Raw genomic sequence first — 23,281 nt, 5'->3', positions numbered from 1 at the left:
CATTAAAGGTAGACTCAGCGAAATAACGTTGCAGCACTGCAGATATTGAGATGAGCAAGTCTTACACGGTCACACAGTATCTGTGCATGCGCACAGGTTTGCGTCACATTGTTAGTGTGGTAGGTACGAGACCAAAACAGAGTGAAAGTTGAGCTCCCACTTCAGCGCTCTTCGTTGCAGAAATAGACCCACTATGCTGTTTACTTTCTGCATTGACGTCATTTCGCTGAGTCTACCTTCAAACGGGAGCATTCTCCTAATGGTATGTACTAGAACAGTTGACAAAAAGGTGCTGTTTGACATTAGTATAATAATACTATTTTGTTCTTAAATGTTACTTTTTTGCTTTGCGTAATAGTGACTTGCACATTGGTTCAAAACTGTAAATTGTAAACCCTTTTAAAATACATTTTAAATCTCTTAAATTTTGTTAACCTGCTTGCAAAGAAATACCTTAAAGCTGTTTTACGTTGAACTTTTACATATTGGTTATTAAAGCCTTTCTTGAAGGCCTTATGCTGACAGTCCAAACTGACCAGTCAAAAGTTAGATTTCATAAAGGAAACAATAAGAGAATGCACGCTCTTGCCCACGAAGAGTGTGTAAGCAAGTCCCCTTATGTAAATTGTGTCAGTCAGAGATGGCATTGATGCTTTTGTTTTGTGTATCTCCAGACTTAAGGGTATATCAGAGGAGACCATATTGTAGTGGAATGCGGTCAGTGGATGGGTTAGATTCTGGAGTAGTGCAAGGAACTTGAAGTAGCTGAATTCACTCAGTGTCACAATACTTTGTCATCACCATAACATTCCACTTAGGTGTTGAATTCATCTGGTTCAGTCTTGCTGAAGACAATGTTTCATGCACTGAAAAAAATCTCCCCGTTAGCTGAATAAATGGCAGTTATTCTACGCTTAATTTAAAAAATGCAGTAGTGAATGTGGAACCGAGCCTGTCTGTATATCTGGTATCTCCAATTGCTTTGTTTTTACTGACCAGTATTCTGCCTAAAGTTTGCTTCTGTGATGGTTTATATTGCTTAGCGCGCACGTGGTTGTGAAAATTTAGAATAGCATTAAAACAAAAATACACAAAAAACAACCCCTGGTTATTGACGTAATACTAGATTTGTATGTCTTTTAAAACAGTTCTAGTTTCACCCTACATGTTATCAGGAAAATGTAAAAGACAATTTAAAGTGAAATAAAAGTTTTATCAGTTCCAAATTGTCCTGTTTTGTTTTTGTAACGAGTGGTTTGTCTGACAGAGTTAAACACTTGCATACATTTTTACTTAGTCTGATAAGCATTATTTAATGTTAAATTAAAACAGGCTAATTATTTAGTTGACCTCAAAGGCTGCATTTACAGCCCAATTCTGATCTTTTTTTCACTAATTGGTTTTTCAACCAATCAGATCAGCGATTGGTCAAAAAAACAATTAGTGGGAAAAATGTCTGAAATGGGCTGCCTGTGTACATGCAGCCAAAGAAGATTCAATCAGATCAATTATTAACCGGATAGCCAACACCCGCATAGCTGATGTTTTGGCAGTGTAGATGCATTGGAGCTGTCAAATTGGTGAGAAGCAGCTCTTGATCATTGTCATTAAAACCACACCTTCCTGCTTGCATTAGATGTTCAGAAAGAGAAAGTGTAGGCTATATAGATATTACGCTTAAATTTGAAATAATGAATGAGGATTTCTATCAACCTAATTGAGTAGATTAGGCCTACAAGTCACATTCCACTGTTCGAACGTGTGAACAAGGCTGCATGGGATTGCTCTTAATGCAACTCCGTGCAGCCAATGGCAATGTCCACTTTAGGTATAACGCCAGGAGCTGCTTTTGGATTTGACAGCTCTAGCGCAGCTCACCTTTGACACTGCCAAAACAACCGCTATGCTGATGTCTGAAAGCGGATCTGATTGAATAGAGAACTTAATATATTCCTCAGGCATCCTATTTTTATTTGGTCCTTTCTACTATGGGCTCTTGAATTAGGCTACATACTATTGCACACAACCTAGAAATTGAAATGAAGCGTCAGGGCACTAGATACATCTTGAAGTGCAGTCATTGACCACAATGAAGATAAATGGGGGAAATTATTATTTTGCTACATCAACAAAATATTGCCAAATATCAAAATTGATTGAATAGCCCCAGGAATTGACCAGCAGTTCTGAAAATCTGAGGATAGTCATTTCTGTGGGGCTCCCTCTTTGAAGTCTGGTTACTCTCATGGATTTGTCCTATTTAGGGAGTTTTTCCTTTAAACTCCCCAACACTGCTTATTTCCTATGGGATCATCATGGCACTTGCTTTCTCTTTAAAATTAAATGTTGTGATCGGCCAACCACGAACCCAGTATAGTATGTACCTTGCATTATTTAACAGCATTTAAACAATTTAAAAAAGGTTAGTTGGGGAAAACAGGGTTGTGGGTCATGCAGTTGAAGATAACATAAACAAAAATACAAAACACAGCTGAAAATAATTTAGTCAGCGAACTTAAAATTAAGAAACTCTGCATAGTTTCCCTGCAGTCAAGTGGCTTACAGTATTATTATAGATTTTCAACTTCCTAGAACAAAAACCTACCAGCATACAGTGGCTTGGCTGACCACTCTTGACAGTTACACTATCAAGCGACTTCAAATGGATAGCTTCAAATAAAAATGGGATTTTCTCTCAATTGAATTCCTACTACTACATAGCCTATATGATACATCTCATACATTATACACATTAGCATGCATGTAGAAATGTTATGGCTTATACCCTTAGTGACCTGGAATTGGAATTGGGTGAAATAGCCATCCTATGATTAAACCTTAAAGTGCAACTCCACAACTTTTCAACCTTATATTAGTTATCTCCAGCATCTACATACACCCTATATACAACAGTATGTGGACACCCCTTCAAATTAGTGAATTCAGCTATTTCAGCCACCATCGTTGCTGACGTGTATAAAATCGAGCACACAGCCATGGAATCTCCATAGACAGCCATGCAATCTTCATTGTTTTAATTCACTGTAGAGCCCTCAGTCCCGCTCAAAATGCCTTAGATGGCTCTTTTGTCCCACCCCACACTCATGCGGAAACCTCACCTAGGATAACTGACGCCTCCAGAGACAACCTCTCTCATCGTCACCCAACGCATAGGTTTACCTCCACTGTACTCACATCCTTCCATACCCTTGTCCGTACAGTACATTATGCCTTGAATCTATTCTACCATGCCCAGAAATCTGCTCCTTTAAATCTCTGTTCCGAAAGCACTAGACAACCAGTTCTTATAGCCTTTAGCCGTACCCTTATCCGACTCCTCTGTTCCTCTGGTGATGTAGAGGTTAACCCAGGCCCTGTAGCCCCCAGTACTACACCTACTCCCCAGGCGCTATCATTTGTTGAATTGTTGACTTGGTAACCGTAAAAGCCTTGGTTTCATGCATGTTAACATCAGAAGCCTCATCCCTAAGTTTGTTTTATTCACTGCTTTAGCAAATTCCGCCAACCCTGATGTCCTAGCTGTGTCTGAATCCTGGCTTAGGAAGGCCATTAAAAATTCTTAAATTTCCATCCCCAACTACAACATTTTCCGCCAAGATTAGAACTGCCAAAGGGGGTGGAGTTGCAATCTACTGCAGATCCTGCAGAGGTCTGTGCCCAAAAAGTACGCGCTTCTACTTTTAAAAATCCACCTTTCCAGAAATAAGTCTCTCACTGTTGCCACTTGTTGTAGACCCCCCTCAACCCCCAGCTGCACCCTGCACACCATATGTGAATTAATCGCCCCTCATTTATCGTCAGAGTTTGTACTGTTAGGTGACCTAAACTGGGATATGCTTAACACCCCGGCCGTCCTACAATCTAAACTAGATGCCCTCAATCTCACACAAATGATCATGGAATCTACCAGGTACAACCCTAAATCCATAAACATGGGCACCCTCATCGATATCATCCTGACCAACCTGCCCTCTAAATACACCTCTGCTGTCTTCAACCAGGATCTCAGCGATCACTCCCTGCGTCCATAATGGGTCCGCGGTCAAACAAACACCCGTCATCACTGTCAAACGCTCCCTAAAACACTTCAGCGAGCAGGCCTTTCTAATCGACCTGGCCCGGGTATCCTGGAAGGATATTGACTTCTTTCCGTCAGTAGAGAATGCCTGGTTATTCTTTAAAAGTGCTTTCCTCACCATCTTAAATAAGCATGCCCCATTAAAAAAAGGTATAGCCCTTGGTTCACTCCAGATCTGACTGCCCTTGACCAGCACAAACACATCCTGTGGCGTACTGCATTAGCATCAAATTGCCTCCGCGATATGCAACTTTTCAGGGAAGTTATGACCCAATATACACAGGCAGTTAGGAAAGCAAAGGCTAGCTTTTTTAAACAGAAATTTGCATCCTGTAGCATAAACTACAATAAATTCTGGGACACTGACAAGTCCATTGAGAATAAGAGCACCTCCTGCCAGCTGCCCATTGCACTGAGGCTAGGAAACACTGTCACCACAGAATAATCTACAATAATCGAGAATTTTTCTACGGGCTGGCCATTCTTTTCACCTGGCTACTCCTACCCCGGTCAACAGCTCTGCACCCCCCACAGCAACTTGCCCAAGCCTCCCCCATTTCTCCTTCACCCAAATCCAGATAGCTGTGGTTCTGAAAGAGCTGCAAAATCTTGACCCCTACAAATCAGCGGTGCTAGACAATCTGGACCCTCTCTTTCTAAAATTAACCCGCCACAATTGTTAAAACCCCTATTACTAACCTCTTCAACCTCTCTTTCGTATCGTCTGAGATCCCTAAATATTGGAAAGCTGCCGCGGTAATCCCCTTCTTCAAAGGGGGAGACACCCTAGACCCAAACTGTTACAGACTATCTATCCTACCCTGCCTTTCTAAAGTCTTCGAAAGCCAAGTTAACAAACAGATCACCGACAATTCCGAATCCCACCATACCTTCTCCGCTATGGAATCTCGTTTCCGAGCTGGTCGGAAATGGGTGCACCTCAGCCAAGCTCAAGGTCCAAATCAATATCATAATCACCATCGATAAAAGACAATACTGTGCAGCCGTCTTCATCGACCTGGCCAAGGCTTTCGACTCTGTCAATCACCGCATTCTTATCGGCAGACTCGGTTTCTTAAATGACTGCCTCGCCTGGTTCAGACTGAGTTCAGTGTGTCAAATCGGAGGGTGTGTTGTCCGGACCTCTGGCAGTCTCTATGGGGGTGCCACAGGGTTAAATTCTCGGGCCCAAATGTTTCTCTGTATACATCAATGATGTCGCTCTTGCTGCTGGTGATTCTCTGATCCACCTCTACGCAGACGATGCCATTCTGTATACTTCTGTATTCTTCTTTGGACACTGTGTTAACAAACCTCCAGACATGCTTCAATGCCATACACCTCTACTTCCGTGGCCTCCAACTGCTCTTAAATGCAAGTAAAACTAAGTGCATGCTTTTCAACCCACTGCTTCCCGCATCCTCCCACCCGACTAGCATCACTACTCTGGACGTTTCTGACTTAGAATATGTGGACAACTACAAATACCTAGGTGTCTGGTTAGACTGCAAACTCTCCTTCCAGACTCACATCAAGCATCTCCAATCCAAAATTAAATCTAGAATCGGCTTCCAATTTCGCAACAAATAATCCTTCACTCATGTTGCCAAACATACCCTCGTAAAACTGACTATCCTACCGATCCTTGACTTTGGCGATGTCGTTTACAAAATAGCCTCCAACACTCTACTCAGCAAATTGGATGCAGTCTATCAAAGTGCCATCCATTTTGTCACCAAAGCCCCATATACTACCCACCACTGCGACCTGTATGCTCCCGTTGGCTGGCCCTAGCTTCATATTCGTCGCCAAACCCACTGGCTCCAGGTCATCTATAAGTCTTTGCTAGGTAAAGCCCTGTCTTATCTCAGCTCACTGGTCACCATAGCAACACACACCCGTAGCACACGCTCCAGCAGGTATATCTCATTGATCACCCCCAAAGCCAACTCCCAAAGCCTTTCCTTCCAATTCTCTGCTGCCAATGACTGGAACGAATTGCAAAAATCACTGAAGCTGGAGACTCATATTGCTAGGTAAAGCCCCGTCTTATCTCAGCTCACTGGTCACCATAGCAGCACCCACCTGTAGCACGCGCTCCAGCAGGTATATTTCACTGGACACCCCCAAAGCCAACTCCCAAAGCCTTTCCTTCCAATTCTCTGCTGCCAATGACAGGAAAGAATTGCAAAAATCACTGAAGCTGGACTCATATCTCCCTCACTAACTTTAAGCATCAGCTGTCAGAGCAGCTTACAGATCATTGCATCTGTAAATAGCCCACCCAACTACCTCATCCCCATATTTTTTGTTGTTGTTGTTGCTCCTTTGCACCCCAGTATCTATACTTGCACATTCATCTTCTGCTCATCTATCACTCCAGTGTTTAATTGCTAAATTGTAATTATTTCACCACTATGGCCTATTTATTGCCTTACCTCCCTAATCTTACTTCATTTGCACACACTGTATATAGACTTTTCTATTGTGTTATTGACTGTACGTTTGTTTATTCCATGTGTTACTCTGTGTTGTTTGTGTCGCACTGCTTTGCTTTATCTTGGCCAATTCGCAGTTGTAAATGAGAACTTGTTCTCAACTGGCCTACCTGGTTAAATAAAGGTGAAATAAAAAATACACTGCTCAAAAAAATAAAGGGAACACTAAAATAACACATCCTAGATGTGAATGAATGAAATATTCTTATTAAATACTTTTTTCTTTACATAGTTGAATGTGCTGACAACAAAATCACACAAAAATTATCAATGGAAATCAAATTTATCAACCCATGGAGGTCTGGATTTGGAGTCACACTCAAAATTAAAGTGGAAAACCACACTACAGGCTGATACAACTTTGATGTAATGTCCTTAAAACAAGTCAAAATGAGGCTCAGTAGTGTGTCTGGCCTCCACGTGCTTGTATGACCTCCCTACAACGCCTTGGCATGCTCCTGATGAGGTGGCGGATGGTCTCCTGAGGGATCTCCTCCCAGACTTGGACTAAAGCATCCGCCAACTCCTTGACAGTCTGTGGTGCAACGTGGCGTTGGTGGATGGAGCGAGACATGATGTCCCAGATGTGCTCAATTGGATTCAGGTCTGGGGAACCAGCGGGCCAGTCCATAGCATCAATGCCTTCCTCTTGCAGGCACTGCTGACACACTCCAGCCACATGAGGTCTTGCATTAGGAGGAACCCAGGGCCAACCGCACCAGCATATGGTCTCACAAGGGGTCTGAGGATCTCATCTCGGTACCTAATGGCAGTCAGGCTACCTCTGGCGAGCACATGGAGGGCGGTGCGGCCCCCCAAAGAAATGCCACCCCACACCATGACTGACCCACCGCCAAACTGGTCATGCTGGAGGATGTTGCAGGCAACAGAACGTTCTCCACGGCGTCTCCAGACTCTGTCACATGTGCTCAGTGTGAACCTGCTTTCATCTGTGAAGAGTACAGGGCGCCAGTGGCGAATTTGCCAATCGTGGTGTTCTCTGGCAAATGCCAAACGTCCTGCACAGTGTTGGGCTGTAAGCACAACCCCCACCTGTGGACGTCGGGCCCTCATACCACCCCAATGGAGTCTGTTTCTGACTGTTTGAGCAGACACATGCACATTTGTGGCCTGCTGGAGGTCATTTTGCAGGGCCCTGGCAGTGCTCCTCCTGGCCTGTATTGAAGAACTCTGTGACCAGTGTGGCACCGCCATAGGATGCCAACTGGCAAAAAAGTCAGTTCCTCAAATGTCTACCCTGCTAGAGTTGCCCTGGTCAACTGTAAGTGCTGTTATTGTAAAGTGGAAACATTTAGGTGCAATGACGGCACAGCCACGAAGTGGTAGGCCTCACAAGCTCACAGAACAGGACAGCCGAATGCTAAAGCACGTAAAAATCATGTTCTCGGGTGCAACACTCACTACAGAGTTCCAAACTGCCTCTGGAAGCAAAATCAAGAAGAACAAGAACTGTTCACCGGGAGCTTCATGAAATGGGTTTCCATGGCCGAGCAGCCGCACACGAGCCTATGATCACCATGCGCAATGTCAAGCGTCGGCTGGAGTGGTGTAAAGCTCGCCACCATTGGACTCTGGAGAAGTGGAAACGCTTTCTATGGAATGATTAATCTCGCTTTACCATCTGGTAGTCGGATGAAAGAATCTGGGTTTGGTGGATGCCAGGTGAACACTACCTGCCCGAATGCATAGTGCCAACTGTAAAGTTTGGTGGAGGAGGAATAATGGTCTGGGGCTGTTTTTCAGGGTTCGGGCTAGCCCCCTTAATTCCAGTGAAGGGAAATCTTAACACTACAGAATACAATGACATTCAAGACAAATCTGTGCTTCCAACTTTGTGACAACAGTTTGGGGAAGGCGCTTTCCTGTTTCAGTATGACAATGCCCCTGAGTACAATGCGATGTCCACACAGAAATGGTTTGTCAAGATCAGTGTGGAAGAACTTGACTGGCCTACACAGAGCACTGATGTCAACCCCATCGATCACCTTTGGAATGGATTGCAACACCAACAGTGAGCCAGGCCTAATTGCCCAACATCATTGCCCGACCTCACTAATGCTCTTGTGGAGGAATGGAAGCAAGTCCCTGCAGCAATGTTCCAACATCTAGTGGAAAGCCTTCCCAGAATATTAATGGCTGTTATAGAAGCAAAGGGGGACTAAATTCATATTAATGCCTATGATTTTGGAAAGAGATGTTAGACGAGCAGGTGTCCACATACCTTTGACCATGTAGGATACGTGCATTTGGGAAATATTGCTGAGCCTTAATTGACATATTGAAATGCCATGATTACACTGTGTATAAAGTCATATCTTTATTATTTTGCAACATGAGGTAAGCGTTCCAACATTTCACAGAATTGAAAAAAAGTGCTGCAATCACCAATATACCCAGATGACATTGCTGAAATGTAAAACACCCACACTAACTTGTGTCACCACTGCAAAAGCATTGATATTCCAAAGACAAATTTAACAAAAAAATATGTTCAAACATTCCGTAATTGAAGCAACCAACTGGACAATGGAAAACAACTAGTTTCACAACTGGTATCATCCAATTCAGCCCCCATCAGGGAGGATGAAAGTTTGATTTGTTTCCTGAATCCTAATTAGTGAAAAAAAATGACATTAAAGATTATGCATTACTGATAGAATTGTCAACATGTTAGGTGATACAGGTGATACAGGTGGTAATGATGTTTCAATATGCTCTTAAATTCACTAATAATACGGTAACCATCTGTTTCTCTGGTATAGTGTTACTTTCCTCGACTGAAAATACCCATAAAATATTCATTTTTTAAAATTTATTTAACCTTTATTTAAACTAGGCAAGTCAGTTAAGAACAAATTACAATGACGGCCAACACCGGCCAAACCCGGACGACGCTGGGGCAATTGTGCGCCGCCCTATGGGACTCCCAATCATGGCCGTGTCTGTAGTGACGCCTCTAGCACTAAGATGCAGTACCTTAGACCTCTGTGCCACTCGGAAGCCCAAGATAACTACGATCTTAAAGGGATAGTTTACCTATAGATGTATTAAAGATGATATAAATAGGTGCTTATATTAGAATTTCATGCTTCATGTCCAAATCATCCTAAAGTATCTAAATATTGATTGTGTAACTCATAAGTTACTTAAAATGATTTGGACATTAAGTGCGGGAATGCTAATATAGGTACGATTGACTTGAATTGGATTTGTGCCATAAATGCTAAAAAGTTAGCATTTGAAACAGTGACCAGGTAAACAAAAACAATGCATGGATTGCTGTCCTACCTCGTCCATAGAATGCTTACAGAGTAAGTCTGTAAGTAAAACCAATGTAGTTTTGTAATTTGGGTGAACTATATCTTCAACTACAACAGTAGTTGATCGTGAAAATCTCTTATGCTAGTGGAAATACATACAAATGCATAGTCCTTGTAAAACAATGGTTGAATGCTATATTTTCAGTTTCATGCAGTGATTGCATGATGTATATGAAGGCTAAATATGCACTGTATTGACTGTGCTTCCCCTGTAGTAGTCAAAGCAATACTCCATCTTGAGTGGATTTAAATTAAACAGGCCAGGAAATAGATTGGAAAACCTGCTTCTGTGAGTGAATACAGGCACTTCAGGCATGTACACCAGGTCAGCGTAGGGTCGTTCACATCCACAGGCAACCATCCGAATCACAAGCTCATTTCTTCTTTTGCACTTCCAGCAGTAAATTCTGTCCGGCTGTGTTCTTTGGCTCAACTTTCAGCAAGCTGTTTAGATCTTCAATGCAAGCTTTGTAGTCCTGAACGGCAAAATTAACACATCAAACAAAATGTAAAAACTCCATACAATGTACTAACAATTTTTTGTTCATCAGAAAGGCTCTCACTTTCAGCTCCTTGTGTGCCTGTGCTCGTCTGTACAGTGCCTTGATATTAGCGGAGTCGAGTCGCAGGGCCTCTCCACAATCTTGCACTGCCTCCTTGTACATCTTCACAGAGAGGTAGCAAAGTGCCCTATTTAGTACAAAAGGCACAAATTAGTCCCATATAGGAATTATGCACATCCCTTGTACAACAGGAGCTGGGCAATAACATTTCACAGAACTATATAACAATGCAGAGTTGTGAATACCACTCCCAAGGGTTTGTTGGCATTTGTCTACACACCAGATAGACATTATTAGTCTCACCTATTTGTGTAGGTTGTGATTTCTGAGGAATTGTGTTTGAGGCTCTGAGTGTATTTCTCTATGGCTTTCTTGTACTCTCCTTTTTTCACCTGCGCATTGCCTTCCTCTTTCAGGGTTAGGGCTTTTTTAACGGAATCCTCTCCTGGGACTGCAATAAAAAATGATACATCTTATTATTTACAGTACATCTGTTACAGGTTGTACAAAGATGAGAATCCAATAGTAATAGCCAAATTATTAACATCATTTTGTGTTTCTACTCATATTTGAGAGACTGAATCCTATGAAAGACCAACCAGATTTCTCATTTTCTCTGGTGCCATTGTGTTGCTTTGTTTGTTGGCTTGTTGCCAGAGACAATTTTTCTTTGACGGCCATCGGAACAGTGGGAATAAGTGAGAGCTTCTCTCGCCATGAGAGTCCATCCACCTCTGTCAGATACTTCGTCATTCTAGAAAGAAAGAGGGTTAACAAGTTGTACATTCCACTATCTTGATTATGTCCCCTATATATGACATAAGTTCTTAGAAGTTAAAGGACTTGAAAGGCTTTTTGTAAGTGAAATGGAATTGTGCAACATGTAATACCTGCTGGTACCATCATGGGCTGCAGGTATGTTACAGTCGATCTGTAAGGCTGTCTTGTAGTCCACATAGGCTAATCTGTATCTCTCCAATGCTTCATACGCTGCAGCCCGGCGAAGGATAGGCTTGATGCCAAACGGAACTAGGTCAAGAGATCTATAAAATAAAACATTTTTAGGTAGCAGTGTTGTTGCAGTAGTATGGACAAAGAAAGCCGGAGAACCTATACAACAGACGAAGTAATGTTCTACTTGAGTATATTGGAAAAAGATTATTGTGATATCTTTTAGATATAAGTGTTTCTGCAGTAGTATGGACAAGGAAAGACAGAACAGAACCTAAGCAACACTGGACAAAGTAATGAGTTTCAAAGTAATGAGTTACAGTAAATTGGGAAAATGTTATGTTGATAAGTTTTAGGGTAGGAGTGTTACTGCAGTAGTATGGACAAAGAAAGACAATCTAAGCAACACCGGACAAAGTAATGAGCTACAGTATATTGGGAAAAGATAATGTTGATATTGTAACGACCCTGGGTTTATAAGCGCGGCCAGTTTCATTCCAATATGTTTGAGGTAGGAGTGTTACTGCAGCAGTATGAACCGACTGTAGAGCCGAAGAAAAAGGCATTCATGGCCTAACACAAAACATAATGTCCACAATGTAGGCTACTTACACTGTACAGTCCTTCACACACTCCCAACAATTTCCATCCTTCAGATAACTGGCTGCACGGTTAGAATACAGGATACTAAGATCCTCTGGATTCTTCTTTCCTGTAAATTAATTTACAGTGGTAACAATGTATCAGAACATGGAAAGCTTGTTCTGGTTTCAGAAGACTTCAAATGACGCACAATATTAAAACACATGTATATGATGTTAGGTGACGCGGCAAACAATGGACGCTATGCGAGAATTGTACCAAAAGAAAAGCAATAAACACATCTGTTCAATAATGTGGTATTCAAAATACAAAATAAATAACTTGAAAATGTCCATGTGACAGTTGTTACCCATGTCTAAAAATCCCAATACTGTGCGTTATCATATTTACACGATATGAGCAAAAATGTAAAGTCCCGTGCTCTAAGAACCTTTTTGTGAAACCCACGAAATTCTGTGTATTTATATTTGCGATGAGTATTCCTCAACACATCAAAGCAAGATCAATAGTGGAAAGTAAGGGGTGTTTCACTGTCATCAGACATCTTTTGTCTGAAATAGATGGTGAAATGTTTTTCCTTCGCTTCTGTCATTGATGTTTTCAGAGACACGAAAAAAACAGCATTTTACAGTTTAGAGTTTCGTAGCTACAGTGGGGCAAAAAAGTATTTAGTCAGCCACCAATTGTGCAAGTTCTCCCACTTAAAAAGATGAGAGAGGTCTGTAATTTTAATCATAGGTACACTTTAAATTTCAAATAAAATGTTATTTGTCACATGCTTAGTAAACAACAGGAGTAGACTAATAGTAAAATGCTTCCCAACAATGCAGAGAGAAATAATAGAAAAGTCTAATGTAATAATAAAAGTAATAAATAATTAATAAATAAAGAACTTGTATATATACACATACATACATACATTAGGTAATTGAGGTAGATATGCAAATATAACTAGGAATAAGTGACGGATAATGAACAGTAGCAGCAGCGTATGTGATGAGACAAAAAAGTCAGTGCAAAAAGGATCAATGCAGTTAGTTTGGGTAGCTATTTGGTTAACTATTTAACTAACTATTTAGCAGTCTTATGGCTTGGGGGTAGAAGCTGTTCAGAGTCCTGTTGGTTCCAGACTTGGTGCATCGCTTGCCTTGTAGTAGCAAAGAGAACAGTCTGTGACTTGGGTGGCTGGAGTCTGACCATTTTTAGGGCTTTCCTCTGACACCGCCTGGTATAGAGGTCCTGGGTGGCAGGGAGCTCGGCCCACAGTGATGTACTGGGCTATACCCACTACCCTCTGTAGCACCTTGCAGTCACCAAGCGGTGATTCAGCCAGTGAAGATGCTCTTATTAAATATGTAAATTAAAACATTTACCATTACAAATGTAGACAGGACAAAGAATAGACGCCAAACCAATTATAATTGCCAAGATAATCCATTCACCTGACAGGTGTGGCATATCAAGAAGCTGATTAAACAGAATCATCATTACACAGGTGCACAATGTGCTGGGAAAAATAAAAGACAATGGACATCATAATCCCTGGGCGGCAGGGTAGCCTAGTGGTTAGAGCGTTGGACTAGTAACCGAAGGGTTGCAAGTTCAAACCCCCAAGCTGACAAGGTACAAATCTGTCGTTCTGCCTCTGAACAGGCAGTTAACCCACTGTTCCTAGGCCGTCATTGAAAATAAGAATTTGTTCTTAACTGACTTGCCTAGTTAAATAAAGGTAAAAAAAATATATAAAAAAAAAATCTCGTCACGGTGTCTCAGCATTCTAATTGCCATCGAAAAAATGCTACGGTGTTCGTTGTCCGTAGCTTATGACTCCCAATACCATAACCCCCACCGCCACCATGGAGCACTCTGTTCGCAGCGTTGACATCAGCGAACCGCTCACCCACACGACGCCATCCATGCTGTCTGCCATCTGCCCGGTACAGTTGAAACCGGGATTCATCCATGAAAAGCACACTTCTCCAGCGTGCCATTGGCCATCGAAGGTGAGCATTTTCCCACTGAAGTTGGTTACGACGGGCAGACAGCATGGATGGCGTCGTGTGGGTGAGCCATGGTGGCGGTGGGGTTATGGTATTGGGAGTCATAAGCTACGGACAACGAACACCGTAGCATTTTTTCGATGGCAATTTGAATACTGAGACACCGTGACGAGATCATGATGTCCATTGTCGTGCCATTCATCCGCTGCCATCACATCCTGTTTCAGCATGATAATGCATGCCCCCATGTCGCAAGGATGGGTACACAATTCCCGGAAGCTGAAAATGTCCCCAGTTCTTCCATGGCCTGCATACTCATCAGACATGTCACCCATTGAGCATGTTTGGGATGCTTTGGAATGACAGCGTGTTCCAGTTCCCGCTAATATCCAGCAACTTCACACTGGGATTGTGGATTGGGATTCCACAAACCACAATAGCCTAATCACCTGCTCATCGAACATCGCATTCCAAAATCATGGGCATTAATATGCAGTTGGTCCCCCGTTTCCATTAGATGTTGGAACATTGCTGCGGGGACTTGCTTCCATTCAGCCACAAGAGCATTAGTGAGGCCGGGCACTGATGTTGGCCGATTAGGCCTGGCTCGCGTTCCAATCCCAAAGGTGTTCAATAGGGTTGAGGTCAGGGCTCTGCAGGCCAGTCAAGTTCTTCCACACCAATCTCAACAAACCATTTCTGTCTGGACCTTGCTTTGTGCATGAGGGCATTGTCCAAACTGTTGCCACATAGTTGGGAGCACAGAATCGTATATAATGCCACTTTATGTGTTTAAGATTCCCCTTCACTGGAACTAAGGGGCCTGGCTCAAACCATGAAAAACAGCCCAGACCATTATTCCTCTTCCAACACAGTTGGCACGATGCATTCAGGGCAGGTAGCGTTCTCCTGGCATCTGCCAAACCCAGATTCGTGAAGAGAGAGAGAGTCCAATGGCGGCGAGCTTGGCATTGCGCATTGTGATCTTAGGCTTGTGTGCGGCTGATCAGCCATGGAAACTCATTTCATGAAGCTCCCGACAAACAGTTCTTGTCCTGACGTTGCTTCCCGAGGACAGGCTTAAAAAAAAACGCTACACAAAAAAACGCAATCCCGTTCTGTGAGTTTGCATGGCGGTGTGCTCGATTTTATACACCCGCCAGCAAGGGGTGTGGCTGAACTAGCTAAATCCACTAATTTGAAGGGGTGTCCACATACTTTGTATACAGAACATTGGGAAAGTATTCAGACTGACTTTTCCCACATTTTGTTACGTTAGTTAAAACATTTTCCTCAATCTACACACAATACCCCATAATGACAAAGCGAAAAACAGGTTTTTAGAAATGTTAGCAAATTTATTACAAAAAAAACAGAAATACCTTATTTACATAAGCATTAAGAGCCTTTGCTAAGACTCGAAATTGAGCTCAGGTGCCACTCTGGTACACTCAATTGATTGGACATGATTTGGAAAGGCATACACGTCTGTATAAGGTCCCACAGCGCATGTCAGAGCAAAAACCAAGCCATGAGGTCAAAGGAATTGTCAGTAGAGCTCTGAGTCAGGATTGTGAGGAGGCACAGATCTGGAGAAGGGTAACCACCAAGACTCTTCCTAGAGCTGGCCGCCCTACCACACTGAGCAATCAGGGGAGAAAGGCCTTGTTCAGGGAGGTGACCAAGACCCAATGGTCACTCTGACAGAGCTCCAGAGTTCCTCTGTAGAGATGGGAGGATCTTCCAGAAGGACAACCATCTCTGCAGCACTCCACCAATCATGCCTTTATGGTAGAGTGGCCAGACAGAAGCCACTCTTCAGTAGAAGGCACGACAGCCCACTTGGTTCACCAAAAAGCACCGAAAGGACTCTCCGACCATGAGAAACAAGATTCTCTGCATTTCTACTTTGATTCATGGTGGTGGTAGCATCATGCTGTGGGGATGTTTTTCAACGGCAGGGACTAGGAGACTAGTCAGGATCGAGGGAAAGATGAACAGATTAAAGTACAGAGAGATCCTTGATGAAAACCTGCTCCAGAGAGCTCAGGACCTCAGACTGGGGTGAAGGTTCACCTTACAACAGGACAAGGACCCTAAACACACAGCCAAGACAATGCAGGAGTGGCTTCGGGACAAGTCTCTGAATGTCCTTGAGTGGTACAGCCAGAGCCTGGACTTGAACCTGATCGAACATCTCTAGCGAGACCTAAAAATAGTTGTGCAGCGACGCTCCCCATCCAACCTCACAGAGCTTGAGAGGATCTTCAGAGAAGAATGGGAGAAAATCCCCAAATACAGGTGTAGCATCATACCCAAGAAGACTCAAGGCTGTAATCGCTGACAAACGTGCTTCAACAAAGTACTGAGTATAGGGTCTGAATACTTAGGTAAATGTGAAATCAGTTTATTTTTAATACATTTGCAAACATTTCTAAAAACCTGTTTTTGTTCTGTCATTATGGGGTCTTGTGTGTAGATAGATGAGCGGGGGAAACTATTTAATCAATTTTAACTTAACAAAATGTCTGGGAGTCTTCCCGAATGCACTGTATATAGATTCATCAAAAATGGCTATTGAAGTCGAAAAGGCTATTAGACCATCTTGAATGTCCTTTTCTATTCAAAACTTTGAAAGCTTTCAACTTTCCAGCTGAAATAATAAATCTGCTGATGCAAAAATATACACAAATAATACATTATCTGATTAAATTGCTTAAGAAAGGGGCAAAAAAAAGGCATGTCTCTCTCTCTCTCCTGTTTGCACTGGCAAGTGAATCTCTTGCAGAAAGAATTAGACAGGACCCAAGCGTAACAAGTATCAGTCTTGGCAAACATTCATATAAACTAAACGCATTTGCAGATTATGTCCTGCTATACCTAACCAATATTGAAAACAATACCCCCCTTGCTAAAATTATTTTCAAAATACTAATACAATTCACCTGGGGGAAAAACAAAATAATATCATTAGGAAGATTAATGATCTACAGCAATCTATTAAGTTGACCACAAACAATATCAAATACTTAGGATGCTTATTAGTGACCACAAACAACAAATATACGTTGAGTGTAAAAAACATTAAACAAGTGCTCTTTCCATGACAGACTGACCAGGAGAGGAGACAGTTTAAACTTCTTCTTCTTTTTTTTTTTAAACCTTGAGACATGGATTGTGTGTGTGCCATTCAGAAGATGAACGGGCAAGACAAAAGATTTAAGTACTTTTGACAGGGTATATTAGTTGGTTCCAGGCACACTGGTTTGAGCGTATCAAGAACTGCAACACTGTTGGATTTTTTACGCTCAACCATTTCCCAAGTGTATCAAGAATGACCCACCATGCAAAGGACATCCAGCCAACTTGACACAACTGTGGGAAGCATTGGGAGTGAACATGGGCCAGCATCCCTATGTAACGCTTTTGACACCTTGCAGAGCACATGCCCTGACGAATTGAGGCTGTTCCGAGGGCAAAAGGGGGTGCAAAACTCAATATTAGTAAGGTGTTTCCAAGGTTTTGTACACAGTGTATAAAGATAACTTTATCCCATTACTCAACAATATGAAAGCAGATCTAATTAAATGGAAAAATCTTCCCATAAAATAAGATTTTAGCAATGGTAAATCCTATCCTCATGAAATAGTGCTGTGTGTTCCTGAGAAGCTTCTCTATAACATTCAATACAATGTATAACACCAGAACCAACGTTTAATGTAACCCCCTACAATGTAGCGTGGTAACAGAAAACACGAATAGAAAATTAAGCAATTGTTGTGACTGGGTTGTTAGCTAGCTGCCTACCTGACTTCTCCACTTCTTTGATAGCCTGGCTGTAAATAGAAGCAGCCTCCCCATACTGTCCAGTTTTAAAGAATTCGTTGCCTGCTTGTTTCAACTCTGTCCAAGACTGGGAACGACGCCTCTGTGACATCTTTGTTTTTCTGTAACACATGACAGAAAACAGTTGCAAGATAACGTTAGTTGGCTAACGTTAGCTTTACGTTTGGCAGCAAGCAAGCTAACTTTTACAGTAAACAAGTTATTGTTAATAGCTACTAAATTTAGCCAGCCAACTAACGTTAGCTTCTACATACTTCCCTTGAATAATCTGGCCAGCATAATTTGAGCTAATTCCTTAAAAATACAGTAGCTAACTAGCATAGTATTAGTGTATTCAGCTAGGTCTCAATTTACCAGTGACTGAATGAATATTGATATCTGGGCAAGCCGGTTGTACTGTACTCGTCCGCAAATCGTCTAACTAATAATGTTAGCTAGTAAACTCAAGATCTTAAACAAGTTAGCTATAGAGGTGTAATACGTGTCTCGTTTACTAGCTAATCACGAGCATCGATCAGTGGGCTTTCAGAATCACGTTAACTCCCGTTATTGGCAAAACCGCTGTGATTGAAAAAGGCAAGAACAAATAAGTACTTCCGGGTCACGGATTTGTGGAATCAGTAAAAGTTCCGTCCTGTGTACTTTGTAAATTAATAATGAAAATGTGCACAACTATCGACATATATATACTAATTTATACTAATTATCATACAAATAATAAATCAAATCAAATCTAATTTTATTTGTCACATACACATGGTTAGCAGATGTTAATGCGAGTGTAGCGAAATGCTTGTGCTTCTAGTTCCGACAATGCAGTAATAACCAACAAGTAATCTAACTAACAATTCCAAAACTACTGTCTTATACACAGTGTAAGGGGATAAAGAATATGTACATAAGGTTACATGAATGAGTGATGGTACAGAGCAGCATAGGCAAGATACAGTAGATGGTATCGAGTACAGTATATACATATGAGATGAGTATGTAAACAAAGTGGCATAGTTAAAGTGGCTAGTGATACATGAGGATGCAGTCGATGATATAGAGTACAGTATATACGTATGCATATGAGATGAATAATGTAGGGTAAGTAACATTATATAAGGTAGCATTGTTTAAAGTGGCTAGTGATATATTTACATCATTTCCCATCAATTCCCATTATTAAAGTGGCTGGAGTTGAGTCAGTGTCAGTGTCAGTGTGTTGGCAGCAGCCACTCAATGTTAGTGGTGGCTGTTTAACAGTCTGATGGCCTTGAGATAGAAGCTGTTTTTCAGTCTCTCGGTCCCAGCTTTGATGCACCTGTACTGACCTCGCCTTCTGGATGATAGCGGGGTGAACAGGCAGTGGCTCCGGTGGTTGATGTCCTTGATGATCTTTATGGCCTTCCTGTAACATCGGGTGGTGTAGGTGTCCTGGAGGGCAGGTAGTTTGACCCCGGTGATGCGTTGTGCAGACCTCACTACCCTCTGGAGAGCCTTACGGTTGAGGGCGGAGCAGTTGCCGTACCAGGCGGTGATACAGCCCGCCAGGATGCTCTCGATTGTGCATCTGTAGAAGTTTGTGAGTGCTTTTGGTGACAAGCCGAATTTCTTCAGCCTCCTGAGGTTGAAGAGGCGCTGCTGCGCCTTCTTCACGATGCTGTCTGTGTGAGTGGACCAATTCAGTTTGTCTGTGATGTGTATGCCCAGGAACTTAAAACTTGCTACCCTCTCCACTACTGTTCCATCGATGTGGATAGGGGGGTGTTCCCTCTGCTTTTTCCTGAAGTCCACAATCATCTCCTTAGTTTTGTTGACGTTGAGTGTGAGGTTATTTTCCTGACACCACACTCCGAGGGCCCTCACCTCCTCCCTGTAGGCCGTCTCGTCGTTGTTGGTAATCAAGCCTACCACTGTTGTGTCGTCCGCAAACTTGATGATTGAGTTGGAGGCGTGCGTGGCCACGCAGTCGTGGGTGAACAGGGAGTACAGGAGAGGGCTCAGAACGCACCCCTGTGGGGCCCCAGTGTTGAGGATCAGCGGGGAGGAGATGTTGTTGCCTACCCTCACCACCTGGGGGCGGCCCGTCAGGAAGTCCAGTACCCAGTTGCACAGGGCGGGGTCGAGACCCAGGGTCTCGAGCTTGATGACGAGCTTGGAGGGTACTATACGAGTATTTCCATATTATGTTATGTAATTTCATTTTTTATGTATATTTTTTCCAAGCCTATATGGTCAACAATGTTTGTGTGTGTGTACTTCTATCACTTATTGCAGCATCTCTGCTCATTTGGCAGCCCTTATAGAGCGGGCCATCAACTTAAATCCAATGTTTTTTTCGTATTGCACTACAAAATTATCTGTACGTTGTGTCACAGTAAAAGGGGATCCATTCTACTCAGGAGCACTTGAGGTTTTCAAATCCATAGAGTTTACACCCAGAGGAGTGTCGCTGCTCATTTTAGCGGCCCTTATAGAGTGGCCCATCAACTTAAATGTAAAAAAATATTCATATTGGACATACCTATTGCACTGTACAAAATTATCTATACTTTGTGCCACTGTAAAAGGGGGGGGGGTCCATTCTACTCAAGAGCACTTTTAATTTCCAAAGTCACAGAGTTTACACCCCCAGTCGTTTCGCTGCTCATTTTGAGGCCATATTTCATGCCGGACATACATTTTGCACCATTTCTGTACATTGTGTTGCAGCAAAAGGGGGTCCATTTTACTCAGGAGCACCTGTAGCTTCCAAGTAGACAGAGTTTACAAGATGTATAAGAAAATGAACATGATTAATAAAAGAGAAAAATATTTATTAAAACATTTCACTTTGAACAACTACTCCATCTAGTGTCCTTTTAAAATTCTGACTAATGACGGAAAATATCCTTTTTTTGTAGCGTTCAGTGTTATATTGAACATATCAGAGGAGGCTGGTATCAGGAGTTCATTTTAATGGCTGGGATGTAATCAATCGAACGGGGTTAAACACGTTATTTCCATATGTTTGGTGTGTTTCAAGTCAAATCAAATTTTATTGGTCACATTCACACACATATTTAGCAGATGTTATTGCGGGTAGAGCGAAATGCTTGTGTTCCTAGCTCCAACAGTACAGTATGATCTAACAATTCACAAAAATACACACAAATCTAAAGTAAAAGAAAGTAATTAAGAAATATAGCATTATTAGGACAAGCAATGTTGGTGTGGCATTGACTAAAATACAGTAGAATAGAATACAGTATATACATATTAAGTAAGTTAAGCAAATATGTAAACATTATTAATAAAGTGACTAGTGTGCCATATAGGGCACCAGCCTCTAAGGTGCAGGGTTGAGTAACTAGGTGGTAGCCAGCTAGTGATGGCTATTTAACAGTCTGATGGCCTTGAGATAGAAGCTGTTTTTCAGTCTCTCGGTCCCAGCTTTGATGCACCTGTACTGACCTTGCCTTCTGGATGGTAGCGGGGTGAACAGGCCGTGGCTCGCCTGGTTGATGTCCTTGATGATCTGTTTGGCCCTCCAGTGGCATAGAGTGCTGTAGGTATCCTGGAGGGAAGGCAGTGTGCCCCAGTTGATGTATTGGGCAGACCGCACCACCCTCTCTGTAGAGCCCTGCGGTGGTGGGCAGTGCAGTTTCCTTACAGCCCAACAGGATGCTCTCAATTGTGCATCTGTAAAGGTTTGTGAGGGTCTTAGGGGCCATGCCGAATTTCTTCAGCCTCCTGAGGCTGGGTATCATTCCATTGATTCCATTCCAGCAATAAAAATGAGCCTGTCCTCCTATACATTCTCTGACCAGCCTCCTCTGGAACATACATATTGCACTGTACGCAATTTATACTATTATAGTGGCCCTTAATCTGTGGAAAAGTTACTGAAAACTGATATTCAAAGCATAGAGCTGGTTATGCTCCTTAAGTGAGTTACTGATGAATACGAATGCAAAATAATGACAAATGGAAACAAAAATAATGTCAATGCTAGTTTTTATTTGTTGCTACTTTGAAATACCTATTTTCAAGAGGGAAGTGAAAAAACAGATACCTCCTTAAGCCAATGTTGGAGAAACTGAAAAATAACTTCCCTGATCGCTTTTAAGACAATCGAGCAAGCTCATGGAAATACACAAATCATTAACAATAACTAAACTATTTACATACTTTCAAAACATGTAAAAATAGTGACTTATTACAACAAAAACAATGATTTAATAGCCGAACCTACAATAATCAGACTTTGGAACTAGTACTTAATAATCAGGGCTGGTGTCTGCTCTTAAGGACCCACAGGTTGTGCAAGGCTTTGTTCAAGCCCAGTTCTACCATACATGTTCCTACTAATAAGCTGGTTAGTAGAATTAGGTGTGGTAGAATGGAGATTGAACATGAAGCCACCATCCCAGATACAAAATACGAACAAATCACAAACTGCTGGGAAACACCCATAAAAGGATGAGTCATTAGACAAGTACAAAAGCACACAAATAAAATAACAAAATGAAACAGAAAATTAGTTGATTGATAATTGGCCTAAAATCTATGCTTTCGAATTTTTGGCTAATATAAATGTCATAAGTAATGCTTTTGAATTTAAACAATATATTTACAAGAAGATCAACACAACTTCCACTTGGTTCTCTTTGTGATTTCAGCAAATGTCCTTGGTGAGAAACATTGTCTCAACGGTCCCAGGCCTTCAGTTCCTGAAAGACAAAATACAATTTCTGATAATCATGCAACATATAGCATTCAACAGATGATTGTGCTTTCAAATCCATCTTGGAAAAGTCCAACAAATAATTATATGTCCAATATGAAAAAACAATTGGATTTAAGTTGACGGGCCACTCTATAAGGGCCACCAAATGAGCAGTGACGCTCCTCTGGGTGTAAACTCTCTTGATTTGGAAACTATAATAATATACTAATACTATTAATATTGTTATTTCTATTATTATAGTAATAATGGCTTTTTAAATAATGTTTTGTAATTTATATTACTGTTGTTACCATGATAACTATCTAGTAATTATTACTTTTAATGCTGTTAACAATAATGTCAATGCTATATAATATTATTTGTGCTATAAATGCTATTACATGTATTATTTTTTTCATATTGTTAAACAAAGTCTGCTAACATTTCCTCATAAAATGTTACGAATTTCGACCATTTGTATTATTTTTTTATCTTCATTGTGGGACTTTTATTTTGAAGGAAAATCGCCGAGGTCACGGCTTTATTCTTGCAAGTTCTTGATTATTCTTGCTGGCGGAATGGAGATCTTGGCAAGGACGGACACGCTATCTTGGTGTTAGATTTCATTTTCGGTTCTTCCGTTCTTTGGACAGGGAAAGTATGGGTAGCTCCAGCCCAATATGG

At 41.7% G+C, this 23,281-nt stretch overlaps 1 protein-coding gene across 1 annotated transcript; it reads right to left on the bottom strand.

Annotated features, from left to right (window-relative positions):
• Nucleotides 1-8,922: 8,922 nt before the first annotated feature.
• LOC115135231 (mitochondrial import receptor subunit TOM34) lies at nucleotides 8,923-18,482 on the bottom strand. Its single transcript, XM_029669706.2, has 8 exons — nucleotides 18,256-18,482; nucleotides 17,863-18,002; nucleotides 12,065-12,164; nucleotides 11,392-11,544; nucleotides 11,101-11,255; nucleotides 10,805-10,952; nucleotides 10,502-10,628; nucleotides 8,923-10,414 (listed from the first exon to the last, which is right to left on the bottom strand). Exons 2-8 carry the CDS (start codon nucleotides 17,990-17,992, stop codon nucleotides 10,313-10,315), a joined length of 915 nt encoding a protein of 304 aa, XP_029525566.1. The 5' UTR covers nucleotides 17,993-18,002; nucleotides 18,256-18,482; the 3' UTR covers nucleotides 8,923-10,312.
• Between the last annotated feature and the right edge of the window lie 4,799 nt (nucleotides 18,483-23,281).

The sequence above is a fragment of the Oncorhynchus nerka genome, linkage group LG2 (genome assembly GCF_034236695.1).
Source record: "Oncorhynchus nerka isolate Pitt River linkage group LG2, Oner_Uvic_2.0, whole genome shotgun sequence".
NCBI lineage: Eukaryota > Metazoa > Chordata > Actinopteri > Salmoniformes > Salmonidae > Oncorhynchus > Oncorhynchus nerka.
The sequence above is the reverse complement of the archived record's forward strand: the minus strand, read 5'-3'. Positions and strand labels throughout refer to the sequence as shown.

Bases quoted from the DNA above. Each gene is read 5' to 3' on its own strand.
- LOC115135231 (XM_029669706.2), bottom strand. From the start codon at position 17,992: ATGTCACAGAGGCGTCGTTCCCAGTCTTGGACAGAGTTGAAACAAGCA. The intron at 11,256-11,391 runs GTATTACATGTT...CTTTCTTTCTAG, and splicing joins GCCCATGATGGTACCAGCAG to AATGACGAAGTATCTGACAG. The intron at 10,953-11,100 runs GTTGGTCTTTCA...TTTTTATTGCAG, and splicing joins CAGAGAAAATGAGAAATCTG to TCCCAGGAGAGGATTCCGTT.